Below are 26,682 nucleotides of genomic sequence, written 5' to 3' on the forward strand. Positions count from 1 at the left end.
TTAGTGATATTTGTTTCAGCTTTGTTGAGTCACTGATTTTATTACAGCTCATTTTTTTCAGTGCCTTATAATGACCAGCTAAGATCATCAGAAAGGTATTTTCTCCTAAATGGTTTTCTCCAAAATCTCCAGAACACAACACTACCGGTACACTCATCATTCTGCCCACAGTCTGGATGAGTACAATGTGATCTGCAGATGGCTGCTGCTTCTTGCTGGTGTGTACAGGTATGCTGGTGTGCAGGACATGTTTGTAGTGTTGATTGTGTCCTTGGGTTGTATGAATGTGTGATATTAGCCTTAGGAATTAGGAATATTTCTAACAAAAATCTCAGTGATTTTGAGTATGGCAGGACTGCTGATGCCAAATGGGCTGGTTTGACGGTTTCTAGAACTGCTGATCTCTTGTGCAGCTCTTTAACAGGTGGTGTAATGATGTGGAGAAGGTTTTCTTGGCGTACTTCAGACCACTGTTACTAATATATAAAATCTACAGCCTATTTAAGTTGTGTTTCTGACCATGTGTATCCCTTCATGACAGCAATTTACATGCTTTCTCCAGCATGATAGCAGAACATTTACCCAATTTTCTTCCCAATGGAAGATGGATGATCACAAGCCATCAAGCCGAGCTGAACTGCTTGATTTGATGCACCAGGAGTAAAGGCATAAAGTTATCCAAAAGCAGTGTGTAAGACTGGTGGAGGAGAAAATGCCAAAATGCATGAAAACTGTGATTAAAAACCAGGGTTATTCCACCAAATATTAATTTCTGAACTCTGAACTTTATGAATATAAACTTGTTTTCTTTGCATTATTTGAGGTCTGAAAGCTCTGTATATTTTTGTTATTTCAGCCATTTCTCATTTTCTGCAAATTAATGCTTTTTATTTTTAGAGCTGTACATGGGCTGACCTGCTTCACACTGGGAGTAATGTGGGGAGGGGGAGCGCCATCTACCCACCCAGAAAAAGCACAGCCATTTATACTTTAATGGCTGATGGCAAAAGGAGCATGTCCCTGGATTTGAAATTGCAACAGTGTCTTATTCTGCTGAGCCACTTAAAGCCCACAATGTACAGATCTAAATCTAATAGAACTATAATGTTTATAATAAACATGAAAAAAGTTTCTAATGTAAACTCCAGTACTTTGGTGTCTTCTAGGAATCTGGGCAACAAAAAAAGGACACAGTGACATATGTGGTTTTTGGTCTTTTATAAGTCTCTCAGACATTTGTATTTTTACAAAATGGAAAAAGAGAAAAATTAAATCACTCTGCAGTTCTCTTAGAGAATGCCACTCTCTGCTGCGTGAGTCAAAACGCATCAAAACACACACACCCATTCCACACAATACTGTTATCTTCTTGGCCTTTTAGGGTCGGGGAGGCAGAGGTTAGAATGGTAGGAAGGGGAAACATAATCTGACGTAGAAAGCAACAGGTCAGAGTTAAGAAAAAGAAAGACAGAAGGAGAAGAGGGAGAGAATGAGAGTACAGACGGGGAACACTGGTGTGTGTACAGTATTGAGTGCCATGCTTGTCCATCCCTGCTTCCTCTGAGCGTCGCAGAGTTGGCCGCCCACCAGCGACTGCACCCTCTCTTCCCCGTTTGCAGTCAGCTCGCTGGAGGCAGCAGCTGCTTTGGCGACTACTGACTGAACAGTTCAGTTCGGCAACCGCAGCGTCCCTTTGCCCAGCAGGAACTGCAAGACTCTGTCCACCAGCAGCGCTGCGACGAAATCCAGCACCAGGACCTGGGCAATCACCAGCTTAAACTGCAGGGACATGAGGCAGAAGAAAAGACATTTTATTGATGAAGCATTTCTGATGTTCAGGTAGAAATAACTGAAAATAGCTTTTGTTAGGAGCTGGATGTGCTCACCTCTGTTGGAATATCCACAAGGGCAAACTGCTCATTAAATTCAGGAGATGACCCAGTTAACAGCCCCACTATGGCAAGTCCAGATAAGGCAATGCTCCACAGCAAGGGACGATTCTCAGTAAGAGATTCCATGAAAGGATGGCCCTGCATGAGAAAGACTCTCCTTAGTGCCAAATATCTGAATGATGACAAACTAGTATATTAATTTTTGCTGTTTTTGATATAATGTAAATATGAAGAATAAACCAATAAAATAGTCCAAAATGTCAAATTACTGCTTGGAGATGCACGTTTTTTCTGTGACAGCAATGAAATAAAACATAAAGGGACAGTTTTCCGAGACTGAGGTTAAGCCTAGTCATAGACTATATTTTCCTTTCAATGCAAAATCTTCCTTCAAAATGCTACATAATCCAAGACAAGGTTTAGCTTCTGTCTGGGAAACTGCCCCTTAATATTTAATATAGCCGCTATTAAATAATTTAAACAGTACCTTGTAATTAATGGCAAAGGTAGCCATTTGCATGGCCATGGACATTATGTACACAGTGCTGTTAATCAGGCTGGGCTCGAACTCCTTGTACAGATCAACAAACTGCTCCTCTCTGTAGAAACAACAAATTAAAACAAAAGCTGAAGAGGCACTGACGCTTTATTTCGTAGTGTACACAATGTCTCATCATGCTGGGCACTCTAAAGCATTAGTATTTTTTTTTACATTTATTTTGGTAAAAACTTTTGATTTGATATACTGTAACTATGAGCTGTGTAACTGTGAACTTATTATAGAATTATTTCCAGTGATGGAGAAAAAAATGTAAGAATGCTGTTTTCTGACTGTAATGCACAGAAAAGAACTAATATTCTACTATAAAATCTACACACATATACACACACACACACACACATATATATATATATATATATATATATATATATATATATATATATATATATATATATATATATATATATATATATAAAATATTTGTTTTATTTCCATTACAATTAAAAGCCTGTATGTAATATTTTATATTTTATAATGACCTTTTTTATTTTATAAACCATTCCTAATCATTTACAATTAGCTGTTACTGTCCCCTTAATGGCTCTTGTACCACGTTTTTTCAGTGCAGTGTGCGGGGTCAAGATACTGTTTTATTGGTTAATAAGCTTGTTCATTGGCTAGTTCATCACAACATCTCTTAAGCAGTGTTATATGCAACAAAAACATTTAAGAATAAAGAAAATAAGCTACATGATCCGTTGTTATGGATATGGGGTCTGAAAGGATTAATTACATACTTTTTGTTTTTGATAAACAAAAAACAGAACAGACAAATTTTGTATGATTTTGCAGATGACTCAATGTCATGGTTGTGTTCCTTTGTAACAAAAAAATGGAGAGGCAGTAAGAGCAAAAACTGTCCCTGTCCTGTTGCTGCTGTCTCGCGACACCCACCTACTGTCCCGTGACACTCACGTACTGTCTCGCGACACCCACCTACTGTCCCGCGACACTCACGTACTGTCTCGCGACACTCACGTACTGTCTCGCGACACTCACGTACTGTCCCGCGACACTCGCCTGCTGTCCTGCGGAGCTCTTTAACTGGCCTGAGAAGCTCAACGACTGTCCTGCGAAGCCTTTTAACTGTACCGTGGAGCTTTTTAACTGTCCTGCGAAGCCCTTTAACTGTCCTGTGGAGCTTTTTAACTGTCCTGTGGAGCTTTTAACTGTCCTGTGGAGCTTTTTAACTGTCCTGTGGAACTTTTTAACTGTACCGTGGAGTTTTTTAACTGTCCTGTGGAACTTTTAAACTGTCCTGCAGTTTTTTTGTAGACCTAATAAAGCAGATTAAATCAAATTATACAATGCAGACGTGGCAAGCAGTTATCCAACACTTATTAAACAAAGTTAAGTTATTACAATATTGTTGTAGATGTATCATGTCATTTTGCTTGACGTTTACTTTAGGAGTTCAGGGGAACATGTTTACCTCGGTGGATGAAATGCAGAGATGAGTGCAGGTGTTGCAGTGAATTCAGAGGATTTAAAATACAGTAATCATGCTGATAAACTGTGTGTCTATTACTATTTCACCCAGTAACATTTGATCTCTCGCTATACCTCTTTAATTCTGAGAACACAGCGGGAAAAGTTTTAACCAGAACCTAAGAAAAGTGGTTTCCCCACTGTTTATTACAGCAGGAGAGGATTAAAAGCACAGTAGTTGCTCAGGTGACCAGCCAACGCCGCTATAGCCAAAAAAAGTTTGATCAATAAAATACTAAAAATATTTAAAATGAATAAAAAAATAATTAATATAAAATAAAAACTCATTTAAAACACAATCAAAGGCTATCTAATAGTACGCAGAATGATATCTGTTTCAGTTTCAAATAATTGAAACAGCTCACCAAAACCTCAACCTATCCTTTATATTTGATTCAATTTATAGGTCCTCACTCATCTTAATTTATTTAACTAAACTGAGTTTTTATTTTTAGCCTCGCTCTGAATTCAGCTCCGCGCTGAGAGAGAGAGAGAGAGAGAGAGAGAGAGAGAGAGAGAGAGAGAGAGAGAGGCACGGCGCAGCGCATTTTGCCTGATATCTCTTGATTAAATATCAATAAATATGTGAATTATTTTTGTAATAATAATAGAAATCTAGCAGGCGTATTATATTTGTGTGAATAACATGAAATGTTTAAAATGAATACAGACATGTAGAAAAAAAACGAAGACAAGCTGTAACCTAGATATAAATAATTATATCTTAATAATAATATAATAATAATATAATAATAATAAATAATATGATATTGTCCATCGGCACAACCCTAATTGTAACTAATACAAGTACACAGTGATGGGATTTTGATGGAATAGGCCAGTGTTTCTCAACCCTGGCCAAGGAGGCCCACTGTCCTGCAGTTTTTGGAGTTGTCCCTGCTTCCAATACACCAGACAATCAGCTGTCAATTATTGTGTTAATGTGGGGCTGTCAAAGTATGACAATTAATAAAATGTGCAGGGCAGTGGCCCTTAAAGACCAGGATTGAAAAACAGTGTAATAAGCAATAGAATAGGCTCTATCAAAAGACCACAAATTAAACGGTGTCACTGAAATCGTTTCATACCTACACTGCAAAAATCTAAATATCAGCAATTGAAATGATATTTTACATTATTTAAGTAATTCAGAGCCCAAAACAAGCACATACGTTTTTTTCATGATGGTGATTTATGATGACTGATTTATGAATTTAAGTGTAACGCAAACACCTAGATTTTATTGATTATTTTTAAAGAAAATTTACCAAGAAAAAAATAAGCAAAATGCTGTGCAAATGCTTTAACTAAAATTTAGACTTTTAGACTTAATTTAGACTAATTTAGACTTTAATAGAATGTAGATAAACAATAATAAACGAGAATATAGCAAAAAAAAATAATTTATTAATTAGACTGTTCCAGGAACTTATATACAGACACACATAAGTACACACACATCAGAAAAAATGAATAATAAAAAATATAATTATACCAGAATGTGATATAGAATATAAAAGAGATATATGAGTGTGATAACTGTGAGATTAGGCTAAATACACATGTAATGTGTGTGCAGACATGAACAAGGTCGTTACCTGTGTCCATATTAGTTATTAATTTAAAGTCATACTATTTTTGATATTTGATATTTTGTATTATGACACTGGAAATATTATATAATAGATTTGATGGTCAAATCTAGGGGAATTATCTCATAAGTCTTAAGTCGTCTCAAAAAAACTAAGATAAGACACAATCACATTGCGGCACAGTTAAAAGCTCCACAGGACAGTTAAAAAGCTCTGCAGGACAGTTAAAACAGTTAAAAACCTCCGCGGTACAGTTAAAAAAAACTCCGCGGTACAGTTAAAAACCTCCGCGGTACAGTTAAAAACCTCCGCGGTACAGTTAAAAACCTCCACGGTACAGTTAAAAACCTCCACGGTACAGTTAAAAACCTCCGCGGTACAGTTAAAAACCTCCGCGGTACAGTTAAAAACCTCCGCGGTACAGTTAAAGAGCTCTGCAGGACAGTAGGAGAGTGTCGCAAGACAGTAGGAGAGTGTCTCGGGACAGTAGGTGAGTGTCGCGAGACAGTAGGAGAGTGTCGCGGGACAGTAGGAGAGTGTCGCGGGACAGTAGGAGAGTGTCGCGGGACAGTAGGTGAGTGTCGCGGGACAGTAGGTGAGTGTCGCGGGACAGTAGGTGAGTGTCGCGGGACAGTAGGAGAGTGTCGCGGGACAGTAGGAGAGTGTCGCGGGACAGTAGCAACAGGACAGGGACAGTTTTTGCTCTTACTGCTGCTGAAAAAATGAACAAATATTTAAATATATAAATTAGAAGCTCCTGTTTAAAGAAATAAATTTTTGCACTGTATATTGTTATCCTTTTACTTGAGTAAAAAATTGAGCATACTTCATCTTTTACTTTAGTATTTAACTGGAATATTTGTAATTTTACAAAAGCATGATGACTGTATATTTTTGCCACCTCTGCTAGAGCACCACCATGTGGTTGCAAAAAAATCAGTTCCCCTGAGTTTGTAGAATAATTTTTTCCCTGGTGTAGCAATGGGCAGCACTTCAAAACATTGCCACAGTGACAGTAACTGGTAGACATCTATCTGCAAGTCTAACATGTACAATAAACACATAATAAAAATATATATATTTCAGCTTTAACCAAAAAATCCAGTTTTGTGAATCCTTTTCTTTGTATTTTCTACAATTTAAATAGAGTAAAAAAAACATAACAGATGAAGATACCTGGGAGGACTTCTGGTCTGTGCTCCTTTGTACAGATAGACTAGACTGCAGAAGTGCACTGCAAACTGGAGCAGAACTGTCAGGATGGTGTAGAGGTTGAATATGTTGGGCAGGGGGCGCTCTTTGGATAAGGTCTTCAGGGGCTGCAAACCAGAACAAGAAATTAGAGCATTATTTTAAAGCATTAGGGAGCACAGACCTGTAGTGGACTATGCTGTGGGGTCTTGACCAGTTAAGAACAGGAGAAAATGTGGATAATAAAGTATGCAGAAAAACAGATACAGGACTAGAGTCTACATGATGCCAAGATGCATGAACACTGTGATTAAAAATCAGGGTTATTCTCCTATAGAGCATTCCACCTTTAGGAGGTAAATATTTCAAGCACTGAAAGAGAAAGCAAAAACACAAAAACAGAATGTTGTCTCACCTTTGACCTAGAGATGAACAGAAAGCAGCCTGCAAGTAGCAGGCCTTGAAGAGTTGCCTGAAAGTCACTGAATTTGACTCCCTCCAGGTAGAGCACAGACTGGCTGTAGGCCAGCACCAGAGCATTCAGAGCCAGGATCTTAAACATCTGCAGCGTGGTCACCAGAGTGCAGCGGCCCTGCTTTATTACGTGACAAACTGGGGAGATATGGGGAGAAACAAACATAGTATAACTATCTGTGGGAAAGTGCAGAAAAAAAAACAGAAAAAAAACAAACAAAAAAACAGGTTTTCTGGAGAATTCAACATTTTCTCTCTAGGGAAGCCACCCAAGTGCTTGAGGAGTGTCTTGTCATTTAAAAATCTGACAATTACAAACAGAAGTCACTTGCTGCCTTCAAATGCCACTAAAGACCCATCTCTTTGAAGAGTACATAAATTAGCACTTATCTTCTTGGCATCTTTTATATATCAATTCAAAAGTTTGTATTCAAATGTGAAACTAATATTATATAGATTAATTACACACAGTGTACCCAAAAATCACTGTCTCAGAAAATTAGAATTGTACATAAGACCAATTGGTACTTTGGCAGGGTGCCAAGTACTGCTGGAAAATGAAATCCTCATTTCCATAAACATAAACGTTGATAGAACAGGGAAGCATGAAGTGTTGTAAGAATTTCTGGGGGGGGGGGGGGGGGGGGGTCGCTTAAAACAGATCGCTTAAAACAGATCACTTTGTGTGTAACACACCTATATATTACATGACTTTCACATTTTTAACTGAATTACTGAAATAAAATAACTTTTCAATTATATTCTTATTTTTTGAGATGCACTATCTAAGCTTGTCGTTTCTTTTTATTCTAGCCTCTACCAACTAGTTTAGGATATTTCATAAGTAAATGAAATATCTGGATTAGATTAATCCAGTAAAATTAATCTGGATTAGATCATCTGCTAATCTCTAAATAAATGTAAGTGTAAAATGTACTCACTGCACTGTATTGAGGAAAGTTTTGAAGTAAATGGTGCAGCTATTGAGGCGTCCCCTAGTTTGACCACTTGAAGCTGATCCTCCTCCAACTCCCGCAGTACCTGACAGATCCTCTCCTGCAACAAAATGAATACATAATTTCAAAAACAAGCTTAACTTGTTGCTAAACAGGAAGCAGTTAGAGCAGGGATTCAAAAGTCCTGTCCTGGAGTGCTGCTTTCCAGAACAATCTGGTGACATTCATGGTCAATCACACCTGATTTTCATGTTCAGCAGATGTGATCTGGGCTAGTCCTCCAGGACCTAAAGATTATACGAGCCCAGGACATGCTGATCAATTAGCTCCCGCTAAGAGAGACAAATAGACCCTCCTTCACACACCTTCTGTGCAGCAAGCTGCTCCTCTCGCTGGGCCATCACCCTCTGCCTGGCTGCTCTGGAGCTCAGCTTTCCCCCTGAACTGGAGATTGGAGGCATGGGTCTGGGGTCAGCAGCAGGTGCCTCCTTATCTCTTCCTCTTTTTTTCTTCTCTGGCAAGCGTTCTGGTGCGTTAGCTAATAGCGCCACTCCTGTAAAAGCAGACAGTGAATCAGTGTGTATTCTACTAAATTCTAGAAATGCAAAAGCACACATATTTTAGCTGTCACTAGGTGTGTGGCATATCATAAACTGTTTATTCTAACTGCCAAAAAATATTGTGATGATATTTTTAGGCCATATTGACAACTTCTAGCTGTCGCACAAAAATTAATCATGCATTTTTTTACACAATAAGAACAACTGTCAGATTCACATTCTGCCAAAAAGTGAAAAACAACAAAAAATAGACATAAAAGATATTGCATTACTATTACACAACTTATTTATTTTTTTTTTATTTTATTTTACATTTTCTTAACTTAGAACCACAAATGTAAATGTATTTTATTAAGATTTTAAGGGATAGACCAACACAAAATAGCTAATTATTGTGTATTTAAATAAAAATGATATAGTTTTTAAAATTGTAATAAACAAAAAAAATTAAAATGTCTGACTTCCAGAAGTATTCAATAATAATAATCAACAATAATAATCAGTATAACAATAATAACAATAATCAGCAACCTTTCACTTCAATTACAGCTGCAAGTATTTTGGGGGTATGTCTCTACTGGCTTTGTGGCCTTCACAGAAGAGGTGTATTTAACTGAGACTAAATTACACACAGCTGGACTCTATTAACTAATTAAGTGACTGCTGAAGGCAAATGAGTGCACTGGATTTTATTTAGGGGTTTTTAGAGTAAAGGATGAATACTTTAGCAAGACACACTTTTCAGATTTTTATTTGATTAAAATTATTCACAATTACGTGCTAATATGTGTTGGTCTATTACTTAAAATCTTAATATAATACATTTAAATTTGTGGTTGTAATGTCAGAAAAATAAGAATAAGTTCCAGGAGTATGAATATTTTGTACTTTTGCAAGCCTCTATAATTTGTAAAATCTCACCTATGTGGGCGTGTTTAAGAGCTCCTACATCATTGGTCCCATCACCACACATGAGAGTGATGAAGCCTAATCCCTTTAGACTTGTTATGACAAACTCCTACAATAAAAAAAAACAAAAGAAAAAAATATGATTTTAGTTTGCTGAAAATAATATAAAGCATGACTGTTTGTAATAGAGATGTTTAAATGAAAACACATTCACTCTAAAAGAGCCTTAAGATCAATTAAAGGTTCTTAAGATCTTTTAATCCAAACTGCATATCAACATTAGCTCAACAAAAACGTTGTACAAGAAAAATTGCTACTTTTTCTTTAAAAACAGATTAAGACAATCAAGACTGGCCTAATGTTACAGTTAACGTTATTAAATACAGAAGCAGAAAAACAACAGATGTTCTATTGACCTAGATAGCAGGCAGGATATGAATATATCCTACTGAGAAAAGCATTTCCACTCTGCAGTCATTCGCGTCAAGCTACATGATCGTTATCATACAACAGGTGATTCAATACTCATGTTGTTTAAGCTTTATTTTTGAACCACTTTATTATAAATTAGTATAAAAAAGGAGTGTATGGTATGAAAAACTAAACTATGGTAAGTAAAAAAAAAAGTATTTAAGTTTATGATTCAGTTCCCATATCAGCCCAGAATTAGCTCATGAAATAGGAAATTCATCTCATACAAGCTTACAAGTAAAGCACTGACCTTCTGTTTGGGACTGACACGAGCAAACACTTGCACGTGTGGCAGCAGTGCGCTGAGTAAACGAGGGTCGTGGGTGAGTCTGGTCAGCCCCTCTCCAGTAACACACAGGTCATAGCGGCTGACCAGCCCTGATATAGATGGAGGGGGCAGAGGCACAGTCACGCTACCATCTATAGACTCCCACTGCCATTCATCTGCAGGAAAAGCAGAAAACCAGAGGAAATATATGGATGAGAGAAATTGACGTCAGGCTGTTATGCTACAATGCATTTGAATTTGGATGCTGGATCTTCTGATGTTAGGTAGGAAATTTCAACAGGAACACCCCCAAAAGAGCGCCTCACCACCCCACAATTTAGATACTTAAGATGACTAACACTGCACATTAACAGTATCTAAAGTAGTAGTATTACGCAGTACTGCCAAACTTATATCAGTGGACATGATTAAAAAAAAACTCTGACCCTGCCCGAGCCCTACACACTGTCATTATGAGCCCAAGCCCGATTTAAACCCCTCATAAAAGCGAAAAAAAAAGAGCTTTTTTTACAGGCTTTTTGAATGAGCAAAATCTGTTCAGAATAATGTTAAATAACACTGCAACACTAAAGAAGCATAAACATATCAAATTATAAAAAAAATAATTTTGTTTGTTTTTGCATTGCAAGTCCAGTGCATAATGCAAACAAGTGGAGGAGCTCAGGTGTGCATGAGCCATCGAGCCCAAGCCCGATTTAAACCCCTCATAAAAGCGAAAAAAAAGAGCTTTTTTTTTACAGGCTTTTTGAATGAGCAAAATCTGTTCAGAATAATGTTAAATAACACTGCAACACTAAAGAAGCATAAACATATCAAATTATAAAAAAAATAATTTTGTTTGTTTTTGCATTGCAAGTCCAGTGCATAATGCAAACAAGTGGAGGAGCTCAGGTGTGCATGAGCCATCGAGCTGCGTGATTATAACATTCTAACTTGTGCAACTTTTATTTAAAACACAGTTTGCTTTGTTACTTAGCTATATTGTGATTATCACGCCATAGCTTTATATAAAATAAACATAGCATTAAAAAAAAAATGGACGCCTGTGTTACAGACCCTTTTTATTGAGCCCGACCCAACACGGCCTGAGAAAAGTGGTGGGAAATCTCTCAGATTGGTGCAAAGAATCTAAGATCTAGCTGCAACTAATAATTAATTTCGTGGTTGACTAATTTGCCTTTTTTTTTTTTAGATTATTCATTAGTATTTACTTATTTTATTATTAATATTTTCCTTTTGTACCGTGCTCTTGTTTTGCCTGTGTAACCCAATTAGCCAGTCACATGACCTGCCCCTTCTCTATGTGCTCCGCTCTCAGTTCGAGTTCCAAGTTTTGAGATTTCCCATCAAATTGAAAGGTGCATTTTTGGGCTAGAAAGAACATTGGCAAACATTCCATCATTCAATTGAAAAATTAGAGCATATGCCACAGTAATGTCAATTAAAAACATGTAATAGTGGAAATGTTCATCCTTGCTTAATATATAAAAGACTTAATTCCCTTTTCAATGCTTGTAATGTGGGTTACTAGTTAAGTTATGAAAGACTAAATGTACCTTGAGTGGGTCCAGGCTGCAGGATCAGTGTGTGCTCCTTCTGGATAAAGTGGAGCTCTCTCGCTACATGACAGGCTGTGAGAGGATTGTCACCAGTGATCATCACAACCTAAGCACAGAGAGACAGTTGAAGAGACAACACACAGCATGCAAGCTTTAAAACACCATCAGAATGCCTGCATAATGCTTCCTTTAGAGTTTATGGACCTTTTTGCATTTTAAAAAGTTCAGATTTAGAGTACAGCTTTCAGTCTTTTTTTTTTTACCCATTTTTTAGTCAAGTAACCTACCGACTCACCCCCAATACTGGCAATGCCCTTAATACATTAGGAGGGTGAGGACTAACACATGCCTTTTCTTATGCATGTAAGTGTTAGCGCCTCTTTTAAACTGTCTCTAATACAGCATCACTACACTTAGCTTTTTTTTTGCAAATTCCATTTTATTTTTATTAAAAAATATTATTTATTATTTTTTATTATTTATTATTTTTGGAAACGGAATTAAACCAAAAAACAAAGAGAAAATGGCAACTTTGTATATACTAAAACTGCTGCAATTACACCTAGCAATAGCAAAAAAACAAACAAAAGTTGAAATGAAAAAAAAAAGGGCACTTATTTTATAATTATAAATATAAGTGCAAAGATCCTTTTAGTAATGCTCCTAAATCCTAATTGAATTCAAAATCAACAGTGACTAGAGCTACCCATAAGTGGTGATTGACTAAAGGAATGTAAATAATCTTTAAGGTGCACTCACATGATGAGATGCCTCCTGGATCTCTCTGATGACTGCTTTGCTGTCGTTCTTCAGTGGACAAGAAACAACCATGAAGCCAGCGAAGGTCAGGTCACACTCCAGAGCTTCACGGCTCATCTCTCGTACCTGCAAAGACACAAAAGGTGAACCGGCACTCATACATCTTCATTTCTGCTGCAGGAATTACAGTGTTGTGGACTAAAAAGCTACCAATCTCTATGTCTATTAGACAGTAGAAGTACAAGGCCTTTCACTTTAACCGTATAATACTTTTTGGGACAATATATGTTCTGGGAAATGATCACGATAATCAGGAATATTTTAGTTTTAAGACCATGTTGTTCCACTCATATTATAATAACACCATAACAGCATAAAGATGTATTTACAAATTATTTTAACAAGCAATGAAGTTGAAATAATTAAGAACACTTAGAAGGTAGAATTGGAATATTATGTTATGTTGAAATATCCTACATCACTTGATATATTGACTCATTTACATTCATTAGTGGGATGTTCCTAACCTCCTGAACTCTTGCATGGCATGGATTTCTAGTTTTTCTTTGCTATTTGAGCTAATAGACAACAGATTAGTGTAAAAACTAAGAATTATCTTTTTACATGATGTAGTTTTTTAAGAAAAATGTTGTCCACATATGAGGACTTTAGTTTTATATTCAAATAGAACACAATAAAGTCACAATCAGTAATGATGTGCAAAACATTTATTTTGTCCCCGAACACAGCAGCATTTTTTGCCTGAGCACAAAACAAAAGTAGAAACAACAATTGTGCCCCTTTGAGCAATATGGCTAATTTGAAGTGCTGCTTCAACACAAAGACATAAATACCAAAGTAAAAAAACAAACATTTACTGTACATACTGTTCAATTAAATTTCTGAACAAAATCAAAACTGTAATGTATTAAACTCTTTTGCCACCACTAGGTGACAGTATAATGGACTCATTAGAGGACACCAGGCCTTTGTAGAGCAAAATGTAGTGTTGTGGTCTAGACAACGCAAAATGTGATGTCCACACAAGTGGACGCCAGGTCTTAGGAGGTTCAAATGTGAAAATAATAGGAAATATCAACACCAAAAAAAAATGATTGAGATTATGTTCATACTACAGACAGGCCTAGTAGTAGTGTACCTGCTGATGGCTGAGGTGCCCCATCTCTTTGTATCCCAGTGCAAGAACCCTGGCTCCTTCTCGGGACATCTCTCTGTGCACCTCATCATAGCTGTCTGGACACTGGGAGAACTGGAGAAATGACACAAGAAAAATTGTTAATAATAATCCAATATTTTCTGATATAATCTTTTAGATCTATATTGCATTTGAAGTCTTTCCAGTCCATGCAGTGAATGTGGTCAAAGTGTAATATTCACAAATTTCTTACAATGACGGCAAATGTGTTTACCATGTTCCTAAGTGTCTCTGGAGCTCCTTTAACAGTGGAGATGTAGCAGAACTCAGTAGAGCCCAGTTTTTCATATGATGCCAGGACACTCATCCTCTTTAGAGCACTGGCAAAGTGGAACCGCTGGTGAATCTTCAAACCCGGAGTCTTTATTGCACGAGGAAACACCTTCTCATCTAGTTCAAGAGAGAAATAGACAAAAGTGAGGTCAAACATAGAAGTAATAGGCATGTCACAGCCTGTTTCTGCACAGTTCTGTCTATGTTTAGAGGACAGAAGGATAAAAAAATAAATAAAATAAAACACAATAGCTAGCTTTGAGATTATTTAACAATATGGCTGCATACTGGCAAGAACTTGGCGATGTGAAATGTATCCACGTACAGGGGATACAATTCGATATTCAATTCAATTCAATTTTATTTATATAGCGCTTTTTACAACAAAGGTTGTCACAAAGCCGCTTTACAGGTAAAACAGGTCCACGCCTCTTATGAGCAGCACCACAGAGATGCCAATTTTATGGTGACACAGTGGCAAAAAAAACTCCCTTTAAGAGGAAGAAACCTTGGAAGGAACCAAGACTCAGTCCGAGGAACCCATCCTACTCGGGTTGACCCGCTCAGTACAAACAAACAACAAACAAATAACAGAACAAAAACAGTACAGAGAATTAATGTGAACTATGGCTAATATAACAGGTACTAATTTATGAATACAAGAATGTGACGGGCACAAACTATAGAGCTATGACTAATACAGAAACAGATACTGAGTGTGCTAATGTTAATCAGTGCAGGGTTGCAGAGCCGGAGAACAACACAGTGGGCAGTGGAGAGCCAGGCTGGGAACATCGGGAACAGGGCGATATAGAGTGATATATTGCAATACTTTTAGCAAGACAATATATTGTATTTCTTAAATCTAATTTTAGCATAACTGTGGTGTCTAATGGCTGTATTTTAAGCCCATGCTTTGTAGACCCTCTTAAAAATCTGTTTTATAGGCCCTGGGGAACTTCACAAAAAATGCTAAACCAAATGGTTACTAGATTATTCACAATAGATTCTAAATTAAGAACAACAACTGAACAATAAACATGGGTGTAAGTGGTTAAAAAACATAACACAACACAAAAGGAACCACTGCCTGTCATAAATGTTTGTATGAAAGCAATGAATTCCAAAAACTATACAATTTTGTGAATCAATACAGTAATTAAATACAGAAAGAACCGTTTTACAATACTCAACTGTATCAATATTTTATTACACCTTTATTTAACATAACAGTTAGAGAAAGCGTGCAATGATTAACACAAGCAGCCCAGGCAGGCCTCCTGACCTTTAGTTAGGGTCCAGTCTGCTGCGGTCAGCATGGCCTTCTCCAGAGGATCTCCTACCAGCTGACCATCATCAAGAGTAACCAGGGAGTGACAAGTGGCCACGACTCTGTGCGTCTCAACAGGGATTTCTGACACTGGCATCACTTCTTTCCCTTCTCTGTGAGAAAGCAAGAGAAATTCACAAGGGTAAACAGAGAAGCATAAAAAAAAAAACAATTTTTTCAAATAACAAAAAAAAAAAAAAAAAAAAAAAAAGCTGTACCTTAATCCTGCCACACCACGAACAACCAGGCTGTCACTTGTTAGGGTTCCAGTCTTATCGAAGCAGCAAATCTCCACCTTTCCTGCGAAAGGAATCCTGAAGGGCTCTGTGCAGAATACATCTGACAAAAAGATACAACATAAAATTTAAATATTAAACCATAATATTAATGCTGCAAAAAAAAGTATATGACGGGAACACAAACTATGAACTTGAGATCAACAGCTCTCATAAAATGTAATGTACATAAAGCAGGGCTTATAAAAAGTATTCACTCCTTGGATGTTTTCCTTTTGTATTGCTTTTATAAAAATATTTAGCTATAAAAAATATATATATTTTGCCAAAAACAGCAAAAGAGCAAGAACTATAGCTTCAGTTAAAATGCATTTGTTCTGAGTAAGAGTATTTCTTCAACATCATTATTTGACTTATTTCATTAAGTCAAGCTTGTCATGTAGACCGAGATCTCACTCAGTAACACACAGACACTCACAGAGCTTGGCCAGGGCGATGAGAGAGGTGTTGACAGCCAGTGAGAGCTCGATGGGCAGTTCAGGAGGCACTACAGAGGTGAGGATGAGAGTGCACTCCAGGAACAACTTGTATTTATTCCTGCTCAGGTCCTTGGTCCCTGGAGGAGAAACAGAAAACAGAAAAGACATATGAAAGAAAAGTTAAAGTGTGTCCTCTACCAGAACCATTTAATTTCATTACATACAGAACTGTTATGAGCGACAGTTCCGTGAATGCAGTAACACAGAATATATGGTGCATTAGGGTAAATGCAGTAATTACACGGGTGTGTGCTCCCCCCAGTCTTGCATGGCATTATGGGAACTGTAGTGGTTTAAGAATATTTTTCAGTAACTGTGGTCTTGCTTCTTTCCCTCATTTTTTTCCCCGTCTCACTGCTGCTTTAAGAGAGAGGGATTTGTTCCTTCTGTTTCTTCATTCATTCTCACTCACTTTTCTCACATTTGGATTTGAAACTAACTGAAAATTGCAGGAACAATTAAAAAAGGACAATGTGTCTGAATTATGTGGAAACATGTAAATCATACCATGTTTAATACTAATTCCAACTACAGTATGTATTAACCACCTAACAGGGGCACTATGCAGCCCTATATGGAACAACATGGTAAATAGCACAAATGTCTGTTAAAACTAAATAAAGACAAACCTGGATTAGTCTTATGTTTTCTTGCCCTGTTGAAGCATATTCGTACCAAATTATCAGGTTCAAACATCAGGTTCAAACATCAGGTTCATAGCCAAACTGTGATTTTGTAAAGCATTACACCTTTATATACCTTCCAATATAAGAAATTAAATACAGAGGATTTTGTGCAATTCTGTGTCTAAAATCTAAGTGTGTGTGGAATCAATGTGGTTTTAATAATGTGGCAAACAGTGTCGTTATGGCTAGACTAATAGGTTAGAAGTTAGAAGGATATCAATCCAAATCACACAGTGTTAGTCAGACATATATGTGAACATTGTTATTTAGCCACCATTATAGTTGGACTAGTTGGATTATTAGATTACACGTACCAATAAGCAAGCAAAACACCAAAGGAGGACTAATAATATAAATGTCATTGTGTTCCACAGTGTGTTGCAGCAACTCACCTTCTACCCACACATATACAGCAGCAGCAATGGCAAAAACAAGCAGGAAAAGGATGAAGATGAACGTCTCCAAGTTGTTGGCCGTTACCCTCTTCACTCCGAACAAAATGGTCCGCAACAATTTCCCCTGAAAACAGAACACAGCATGTAAAATTTCAGACTTTATATTAACAAGTAGTGAACTGTTATTAAAAGAAATTCAATGTTCAATGTTGTGAGACAAAAATAAGGGTAATATATAATATATATGATATATTAAAGGCACCCTGACCCCTATCTTCCAGATAAAAACCCCATGTGAGGCCCACATCTGTATGAATTGTACAAGTGGGCTCTGCACTGCATTTAGGACCTAGATGGGACCCATGAGCGGTTATGGTGGGTGGTAATGATGGGAAGCTTCGGAAGCCCAACTAGGACCCAGTAACAACACATGTAAAATCCTACTCAGTGCCCATGTCCACCTGGAACCCACCTAGTCCATATTCTTCTACCCATGAGCATGTTGGCTGGGTAACTATTACCTAAAAAATCTTGGTGGAGCCTTAAATAAGCCTTATTTAAAATGACTTGTATCACATTAGACACTTTCAAAAACTCAGACTGTATATAGAAAAGTAGTATGAAGTAAAGAACTCATTACCTGAGAAGTATAGAACCCTGTTCTTAAAACATACGCCACACAGCCATTGTCCACAGCTGCAGAAAACAGAAAGAGAGAAAAAGAGAGAAGAAAGACCAACACTATAAGATTGAGCCAAATAAAAGATGACTCTCAGCAGGCTCTGTGCTGAGAGTAAAAAGAGCAAACAGATGACTGGCATCAAAGAGGAGACACAGCGGAACAGGGAGAACTGCTCGTACTCACGTTTGAGGCCAGCGCTGGCACGTAGTGGGGGGCTGTGTTGAACCACTTTAGTGCCTCCTGAGATCACATGCAGACGGGAATCTGCCTGTAGGTCCAAAATTCTCTCTGGGTCCAAGTCCTCAACAGGTTCCTGCAGAAATAAAACACAATCCAGCAATTAGCAGCTTTCTTCAAGCACAGTTTAAAGTTAGGCAGCCTTTTGCAAAAGCTTTGTCCTTTCAACATAATCAAGCATATGAACAATTGATCTTTATTTTATAATGTTTAGGGATGGAGCTAATAAATATATATAAAAAAAAAGAAATCTACAAAAAACTGTCGTATTTAAGAGAAACACACTTTTCCTGTATGGAAAAAATAGGACACCCTCACAGTTTACAACTTAGAAGATCTAGAAATAAAATTAGCTGCAGCACATTAGGCTACGTTCACATCACCAGGCTTTAGTGACTCAAATGTGTTTTTTTTGCTCAATGCGGCTTCAGATCTGATTTTTTTATGGCTGTGTGAACGTGTCAAGTCTGATTTTTTTCAAAATCAGATTTGATTCACATTCATATGCGGTCCTTAATCGGATACGTTTAATATCCGTGGACATAGGATCTTTTTGCTTTTACGCATTAGCATCTCTCGGTGCAGCTGTGCAGCTATAGCTGCAAAAACAGCAAAAGCAAACCACCTGGCCTCTTTTCATCTCCTCGACCAGACCAGCTGTTCACTCTCCACTCCAGCAAAAGATGCTCCAGATATGAGCTGCTAAAATACATTTCCCTTTATATAGCTACGAGTCGTCTCTCAATTACGGCGTTTTTTATTGTTGGTGAAGAAGGTGACGTTTATATTTTTGAAGATCCAATGTAGGGGACTACATTATAAAGCTGACTGAGAGAATAACAGCGTTCAATACTGTCTTTAAAGCAAAAGGTTTACTTGAACTATTTCCAGATGATAATCAGAACTGGTTGAACTGGGAAAACAAGACTGGTTAGGTAACCAGAACTATAGGTAGAGAGAAGCTGTGTTTTTCTTTGTTTGGGTTTTTTAAAAGAATGATGCATAATTACCTTCATCTGAGGCACAGACTCTCCGGTAAGCATGGCCTCGTCCACAATGCAGCGGCCTCTAAGCAGCAGTACATCACAGGGGACCAGGTTCTCCTGAGGAGAGCGTCCTGTGGAGAAAGTAATGAGATGTGATGACCTCCAAAGAAAATTTGTTTTGAGGAATGGTAAGAGATATTGTTATTAGACAGTCCTCAACTCTGATGTTATTTCTGTTTACTGAGAAACTCTTCTGTATAAAATGGTCCCAGCATATGTGTGTGTGTGTGTGTGTGTGTGTGTATGTGGGCCAACAGAAGACCTTGGCCTGCATTTGTTTTTTTTACAAATGCTCTGGTGCAGGTTTCAGTTGAGCCCGGTGATTATTTTTATCATTTTAAACTAGGTCAGAAGGATGCAGGTCTATTCTTTGAAATCATGATGAGAATGTGGGCTGGGCTAATGCAATATGTGCACCTCATGAGCTCATTTTTTTTGTATTACTGGTGATAAAAAGACTGATTGAAAAAGGAAAAGTAAGCTGAAGTGCAATAACTGCTTGGTGAAACTTACCAATTGAAACAATATCTCCAGGGACGAGTTCATCACTGGATATAGGCCGCCATTTACGGTTTCTATAAACCTAAGAAGGTAAAATAAATAAATAAATAAATAAACATTATATTATAGTGCAACATATAAATGTTTCATGCATACAGTGATACTGCACGCTACATGAATTTCTAAATATAACTTCCACTCTTAAAGCATATGTGTGTAAATTCATGGAATTATAAAGGTTTCAGTCTTTAAAAAGAAATTACCAAGTCTCTTAACTCTCTGGAAAATATGACTGTGAGTGTAAAAGCACCTGAATCATATACGGTTTGTTCCCCATTCTGCGGATCTCTGACATGTTCCTCATCTGCTGCTGCACCAGAGATGCCTCAAAAGCCACAAGCATGAAAAGGGTAAAGACACTGTAGTACCAGTACTCATCCAGACACCACAGCCCCACACAAAACACCTGTAGACACACAATGTACACAAAAACAACATGTAATTCAAACACAGTCTCTGAAATGGTCAAAAATACACACATTATAAATTGTACCTTATACACGTTGGGAAGTCTTTTTTACACATAGACGTAGCACAGCAAAGGCAGGAACTAGTATCATGTCCCATGGACGCTAAAGAATGTCGCCCTGACCTGTGCGGTGTGTGTTTGGAGTCTCCTGCATTAAATGTGGATGTAAAATTGACTCGTGTCTGGATGTACAGACAATTCTAGCTAAGGAATGTTGATTTGAGGAATGTTTAATGGGTGCATGTGCATGCAGGCCAATGTTCAACCTCACTCACAAGATAACACCTCACACTTAAACAAGTATGGGCATTCAAAAGGCTGTGCTAGTGGCAAAATTTTAGGATTAATTTAAATATTGCCGTGCCATGACATTTGGACGCCAGTCTATATTTAGCTTATCATCGTCATGTGAATACCTGCAGTTTTTAACTTTTTGGCATAATTTGACTTTTAAATTTGTTCTTGGCAATTGTTCTTTATATTGTCTTAAAGTATCAGTAGAAAAGCTCCAAAATTATCTGGAATTAAATTTTTGTTAATTGACATTGCATTTTTTCCCCCGTTCCTTTTTCTTCAAGTTGCCACTGTGGAGATTCTAGTTTTTTGCATGACAGTGATATCACTGCCCCTTTCCCTTAAATCTCAACGAAACAAAAAAAATAAGAAATGATATGAAATGCTACCATACTAAACTTTTTAATTAACTGATATTTTATTACTTCAATAATGATAAATAAAAATATGTTATTTCGAATTTAAAACACATACAGCTCTGGAAAAAACAAAGAGACCACTTCAGTTTCTTGATCAGTTTCTCTGATTTTGCTATTTAAATATTTTTGAGTAAAATTAACATTTTTGTTTTATTCTATAAACTACTGACAAAATTTCTCCCAAATTCCAAATTAAAATATTGTCATTTAGAGCATTTATTTACAGAAAATGAGAAATGGCTGAAATAAAAAAAAGATGCAGAGCTTTCAGACCTCAAATAATGCAAAGAAAACAAGTTCATTTTCATAAAGTTTTAAGAGTTCAGAAATCAATATTTGGTGGAATAACCCTGGTTCTAAATCACAGTCTTACACACTGCTTTTGGATTACTTTAGGCCTTTACTCCTGGTGCAAAACTTCGAGTAGTTCAGTTTGGTTTGATAGCTGTGATCTTCCTCTTGATTATATTACAGAGGTTTTAAACTTGGTAAAATCAAAGAAACTCATCATTTTTAAGTGGTCTCTTATTTTTTTGCAATGAAAATTGCATCTGTACACAACAAATGCTTAAAGAGTCTAAAATAAAAGATCTAAAGGTTCTCACCTGGAAGACAAAGAATGGGGCTGTGGCTCTCTCCTTAAAGAGCTCCAGGAAATCAGGCACCACCATCTCTGCTCGGTTGGTCCCGTAGCGCTTCTCCGCCGCCCGCAGTTCTGCCTCCTCCTGGTAGCCTCTCCATGTTTGGAAGTAGCTCATTGGATGGTCGACAGGGAAAGCCACGGGTAAAAAGTGCTTCCTCTCCCTGTCAAACACATAACGGATCTTCTGGAACTCGAAGGACAGGATCTCCCCTCCGTCCTCGTCCTGGAGTATGAAAAAACACAAACACAGTTGCATTAGAAAATAAGTAAATGTACTGTGTGAAACTGCAGTCATTTAGTAACAAAAACATTATGCTATTATATATAGGACTTAACATCCAGTCTTAACATTCAGTTTAAATCAAAATATATACACAAGACACCATTTGTCCTGAAATCAATAAGATGCTTGATATTTGATCATTAATACTTTATTAGAACTCGTAAAACAGACTAAACTCTTATGCTGAGTGCATGCGGTCTATGCTAATGCACCTACGGATGTCCATCAATGCCGTGTCAAACCCACACAGGAATAAAGAGGATAAGCAGCCTCACCTTGTCCCTCTGAAGCGGCACCAGCTCAGCAGAACCATTGTTAGGCGTGGGTATTACTTTTGCTAAGCTGGCCTTTGCTGGATCAGGTTCCTGTCAGAAACAGATGAGAGATTCTCACACATTGCTTTATTAATTGCCACAGATATGTTTATAATAAATTAGCAAAATAAAACAAATACAGAATGGACATATACTTATATGTCCAATCATATGTCCATATAATAATCCACTGTTTAACTGAGCCTTAGAGGTTCATAATGCTTTAGATCCTAATTGTGAAAGTCAGCCTAAAGCTAACCATACACTAGACGACTATGAAAAGACTCCCTCTCACATCTAAAAAGACAAGTCAGAGACTTATTTTCCATTCTGTCACGGTATAAATGGGAAGGCATTTCTTTTTAAATCAATGCCTTGTATGCCAGATGAACTTCAGCTTTCAGTATTTCCACATTTTGGCCCTGCAGTCCACAACACTTTAACAACACTCTAACACTGATCATTAGGTGTAAACAGCACGTTGCTGCAAACTGGAGACAAGAGTCCAACATTCCTTGTTGGAGAGTCCTCATTTTTTGCAGTGTGAAAGCACTTTTTTTTTTTAGAATTTCATATAAATTACATAAATGACAGGCTAATATAACTCAGTAATCAACAAAGAAAAAGAACAACAATAACCAGTTAAAAATATTTGCATGCACACCAGTCACACAGCAGTATAGATGCCACACTATCGTGTATGGCTCCTGTATCTACTGTAACTGTAGACTAGCCCTCTCTTATAAACAAAAATGGAAGAAAACTAGGGGTAAACCTGTTATGTTCAGGCATCTTGTTTAAATCACAACATTTTACAAATTAATCAATGTCAATTATTGGGAGACAGTTTTTGAATTGTGGTTAAAATGGCTATATCTGTGTGTTGCTGACATCACCACTACAGTGGACCACTGCATACAGATTGGACACTGGTGCAAAGGAAGAAGGTCATGTGGTTCGATGGGTCAATATTTACCCAGTTCCAGACTGATGGAGCATCAGGGTAAGAAGATAGAGGGCTGAAGTAATGCACCCATCATGCCTAGTGTCTACTGTACAAGTTTGTAGAGGCAGTGGGGGCTATGATTTGGGGTTGCTGCAGTTGTTCAAGTCTAGGTTCAGCAACATTACGTGCCCAAAGAAGGAGGTCAGCTGACAACCTGAATATACTGAATGACCAAGTTATTCTATCATATTCCATCATCAATACAAGATCTTGGGGAAACATTAACACAACTCTGGACAGATATACATGCAATCAAATCTATTTATTAGTTAAATAATACATTGTCTGGCCCGAAAAAAAGATTGCACACTATATTAATTTTAGGTACCAATGGTTAGGCTGCCTTTAGCTTTGATTGCAGCACACATTCACTGTGGCATTGTTTTCGATAAGCTTTTGCAGCGTCACAAGATTTATTCTATTTCAATCCAGTGTTGTTGGATTAATTTTTCAACAAGATCTTGCAGCAGCATTGATGATTGTAGAGTCTGACCACTGCACAAAGCAGCTCTTCTCCATCCAGCACATCCCAAAGATTCTCAATGAGGTTAAGATCTGTGGTGAACTCTCTTAATTCGTGTGTGAAAATGATAAATGAGGATCTCATGCTCCTTGAATCACTCTTTCATAATTCCAGCCCCATAAATCCTGACATTGTCATCTTGGAATATTTTTTTCTAAAAAAAAAATCCATTGATGGAATAACCTGGTCTATATTCAGTATATTCAGGTAGTCAGCTGACCTCATTCTTTCAGCACATACTGTTGCTGAACCTAAACCTGCAGACCAACTGCAGCATCAACCCCACATCATCTGTCAAGCTTATAGCTTTAGTTTTAGCTTGTTTAGGGTCTTTTATTTTGCTTTAATGTCTGCTCTGCTATTTTGGAGGAGAGTTAGCTCCATTAAACTGTGCATTTTCACAGAGAATTCCTGCCTGAAACCGCTCACAGCTGATGTTTCTCTCCGCGGTGTTTACCCACCTTGGAGCAGGTGAGCCAGCAGTGCATGTGGACCGACCAGTAGCCGGACAGCACGGTGAGGACGTGCGCGATGCCGATGGCGGCGAGGGCCAGCAGGCCGGCCTCCGGGTACTCCGCGGCTCCGTACACCCACAGCCACACGTACATCCAGCCCGGGTACAGGAGGGCGGCGAACGGCAGCACGGTGCCGTGGAAGAGCCGCGGCCTGCGCCGGTACAGCGACACCGAGCGAACCAGCTCGTCCCCGGCTCCGTTCTCCCGCTGCTGGAGGGGCAGGTGGTTGTTGGAGGGCGGCCGAGCCCCGTCCTCTCCCCGGGCTTTAGCGGCGTCCATCCTGCGCCTCCCGCTCCCGCTGCCTCGCTCCCTCTCCGGGGACCCTCCGGCTGCTCTCCGCCTCCTCCTGACCGGCGGCGGACACGCGGCTAAAGCTCAGTATCTGCTCGCTGCGCGCGCGCTGTCCGGCCGCCGGGTCTCTCCCGAATATACAAATAAATAAACTAATTAAAAACCAGCGGCCGACCGACCGCTCACACACTCACACACACACCTTCCGCATGCGTCAGCACGCGCCGCATCACACGCAAGTTCCGCTAAAAATCAGATTTTTGTGTTTAAAATTTTCTTCATTTCTTATTTATTCATTTTAATATATTGTATGTATAATATATTCATAAACATCCAACAAGAACGTATAAAAACAAATACATGTAACAGTTATATATTATGTAAAAAAATCAATTCAATATAGAAAGCAATACATAATAATAATAATAATACTAATAATAAATACACAATAAATATTAGCATCTATACAAGTACGACACAATTATAAGAAACTATTATTATAATTATATAATTATAATAATAGCTTTATCATTATTAGCTATATATATATATATGCATTTTAATAATAATATAATACTAATAACATTATAGTTTTATGTTTTTTATATTATGATTATTATTATTATTATTATTATTATTGGTTGTGTTTTTAACAAATGTACAGTTTATTTCCCCTTTTTTTTTACAGAGACTTTTATTTTGTCGTAAGGTGAAACCAGAGCTGATTTAAGCCTGCCCACTTCATTTCTCCCCCGTTACATCAGAAAATAACTCACACCGCTAGAGGGAGCCCGCGAGTGAGTCCAGAATGAATGGGGGTGAATGAAGCTAAAATAAAACATAGTTTAAAAAGAGTTATAAAATGTTTAAAACTGGAGTTTAAACGTTTTAAACGTATGTCTTCCGTTCAGAAACATTTGATATTGTTCTGTGTTGAGGAAATTAGTTTTTTTATCCAAGAATGAAAAAAATATTATTTTAAAATCTGGATAAATGTGAACACATGCATTCGTTTAAAGCCTCCTCAGCAAGTTAAAATACGTAAAATTACGTAAAATAACCGATTTTTTTGTCCCTGATTTTTTTCTTTAAGAAACGCCGTGCCTCCTTTAAGACCCGCCCATGCTTCAGAATCGACATACTAAAAGGCCAATGGGGTGGCGTTTAGCGTAGCGTTTTAACCAATCAGAAACGAGTCAATGCATCCACCATAAATAGAGACTCTCTACAGAGGAGAATTCCTACTTGTGATTGCTTTTCAGTGTTTGTTGCACCAGCAGAGGGCGCTACCGAGTGAGTTAATATGAAGCAAATAAGCTAATTATTATTACTTTAGTTTATAAACGTTTTATATATTTTATTTCATATATACTAATTAATACGAAAGCCAATTTCCGCCACTTGGAAAAATAAGGGTCCTCCACTAAGTCAAAATTATGAGATACTAAGTCATAATAATGGGATGTATTATGAGACAGTAAATCGTAATTATGAGATAGGAAGTCAAAATTATAAAATACTAAGTCTGGGGGTATTATCTCCCAATTATGACTTAATATTATTTAATTATTTAATTATTTAATTATTTAATTAATTAATTATTATGAGATGCATTGTGAGAAAATACGTTGTAAATTATGAGCTAGTAAGTCATAATTATGAGATACGAAGACTACGGAGTATTATCTCATAATAATACATTTGTATCTCATAATTAAGACTTTTTCAAAGTTGTGGAAATTGGCTTTCACATTTTCTCAAAACAAAACAATATCAAATTAGTGAAGTACTGAAGACATGAAGACATGATTTTAAAGCGTTTGAATTCCAGTTTAAAGCTCAGTCAGCTGATATTAGCAGTAATGCTAGCGTCTGTACTGCATTGAACCTGTTTTTTCTAGAGAAAAATAAAAATACACGTAATATTTTTTACATTGTTAGTAAAGATTTATATTATACTTTATAAAATATAAAATAAAATCCTGAAAAAGTAGTTAGATACTATTTTTAAATTAAGCTTTT

At 37.4% G+C, this 26,682-nt stretch overlaps 1 protein-coding gene across 1 annotated transcript; it reads right to left on the reverse strand.

Moving 5' to 3' along the window:
• Positions 1 to 1,203: 1,203 nt before the first annotated feature.
• atp13a1 (ATPase 13A1) lies at positions 1,204 to 24,881 on the reverse strand. Its single transcript, XM_007229050.4, has 25 exons — positions 24,316 to 24,881; positions 22,287 to 22,376; positions 21,691 to 21,951; positions 20,154 to 20,309; positions 19,856 to 19,925; positions 19,307 to 19,413; positions 18,243 to 18,372; positions 18,018 to 18,073; positions 17,375 to 17,501; positions 16,236 to 16,373; positions 15,740 to 15,860; positions 15,477 to 15,634; positions 14,133 to 14,308; positions 13,862 to 13,972; positions 12,703 to 12,828; positions 11,941 to 12,049; positions 10,346 to 10,539; positions 9,637 to 9,733; positions 8,521 to 8,708; positions 8,141 to 8,255; positions 7,141 to 7,337; positions 6,711 to 6,853; positions 2,380 to 2,491; positions 1,887 to 2,030; positions 1,204 to 1,779 (listed from the first exon to the last, which is right to left on the reverse strand). The coding sequence occupies exons 1-25, from the start codon at positions 24,646 to 24,648 to the stop codon at positions 1,669 to 1,671; spliced, it is 3,570 nt and encodes a 1,189-aa protein (XP_007229112.1). The 5' UTR covers positions 24,649 to 24,881; the 3' UTR covers positions 1,204 to 1,668.
• Positions 24,882 to 26,682: the final 1,801 nt, after the last annotated feature.

The sequence above is a fragment of the Astyanax mexicanus genome, chromosome 3, assembly GCF_023375975.1.
Source record: "Astyanax mexicanus isolate ESR-SI-001 chromosome 3, AstMex3_surface, whole genome shotgun sequence".
Taxonomy (NCBI): domain Eukaryota; kingdom Metazoa; phylum Chordata; class Actinopteri; order Characiformes; family Acestrorhamphidae; genus Astyanax; species Astyanax mexicanus.

What these genes read in the sequence shown, in the direction of transcription:
- atp13a1 (XM_007229050.4), bottom strand. Translation starts at nt 24,648, where the DNA reads ATGGACGCCGCTAAAGCCCGGGGAGAGGACGGGGCTCGGCCGCCCTCC. An exon ending in TCCAGGAGGCATCTCATCAT is followed by an intron (nt 12,050 to 12,702) that starts GTGAGTGCACCT and finishes CTCTGTGCTTAG; the next exon opens with GTTGTGATGATCACTGGTGA. An exon ending in TGTTCATCTCTAGGTCAAAG is followed by an intron (nt 6,854 to 7,140) that starts GTGAGACAACAT and finishes TCTGGTTTGCAG; the next exon opens with CCCCTGAAGACCTTATCCAA.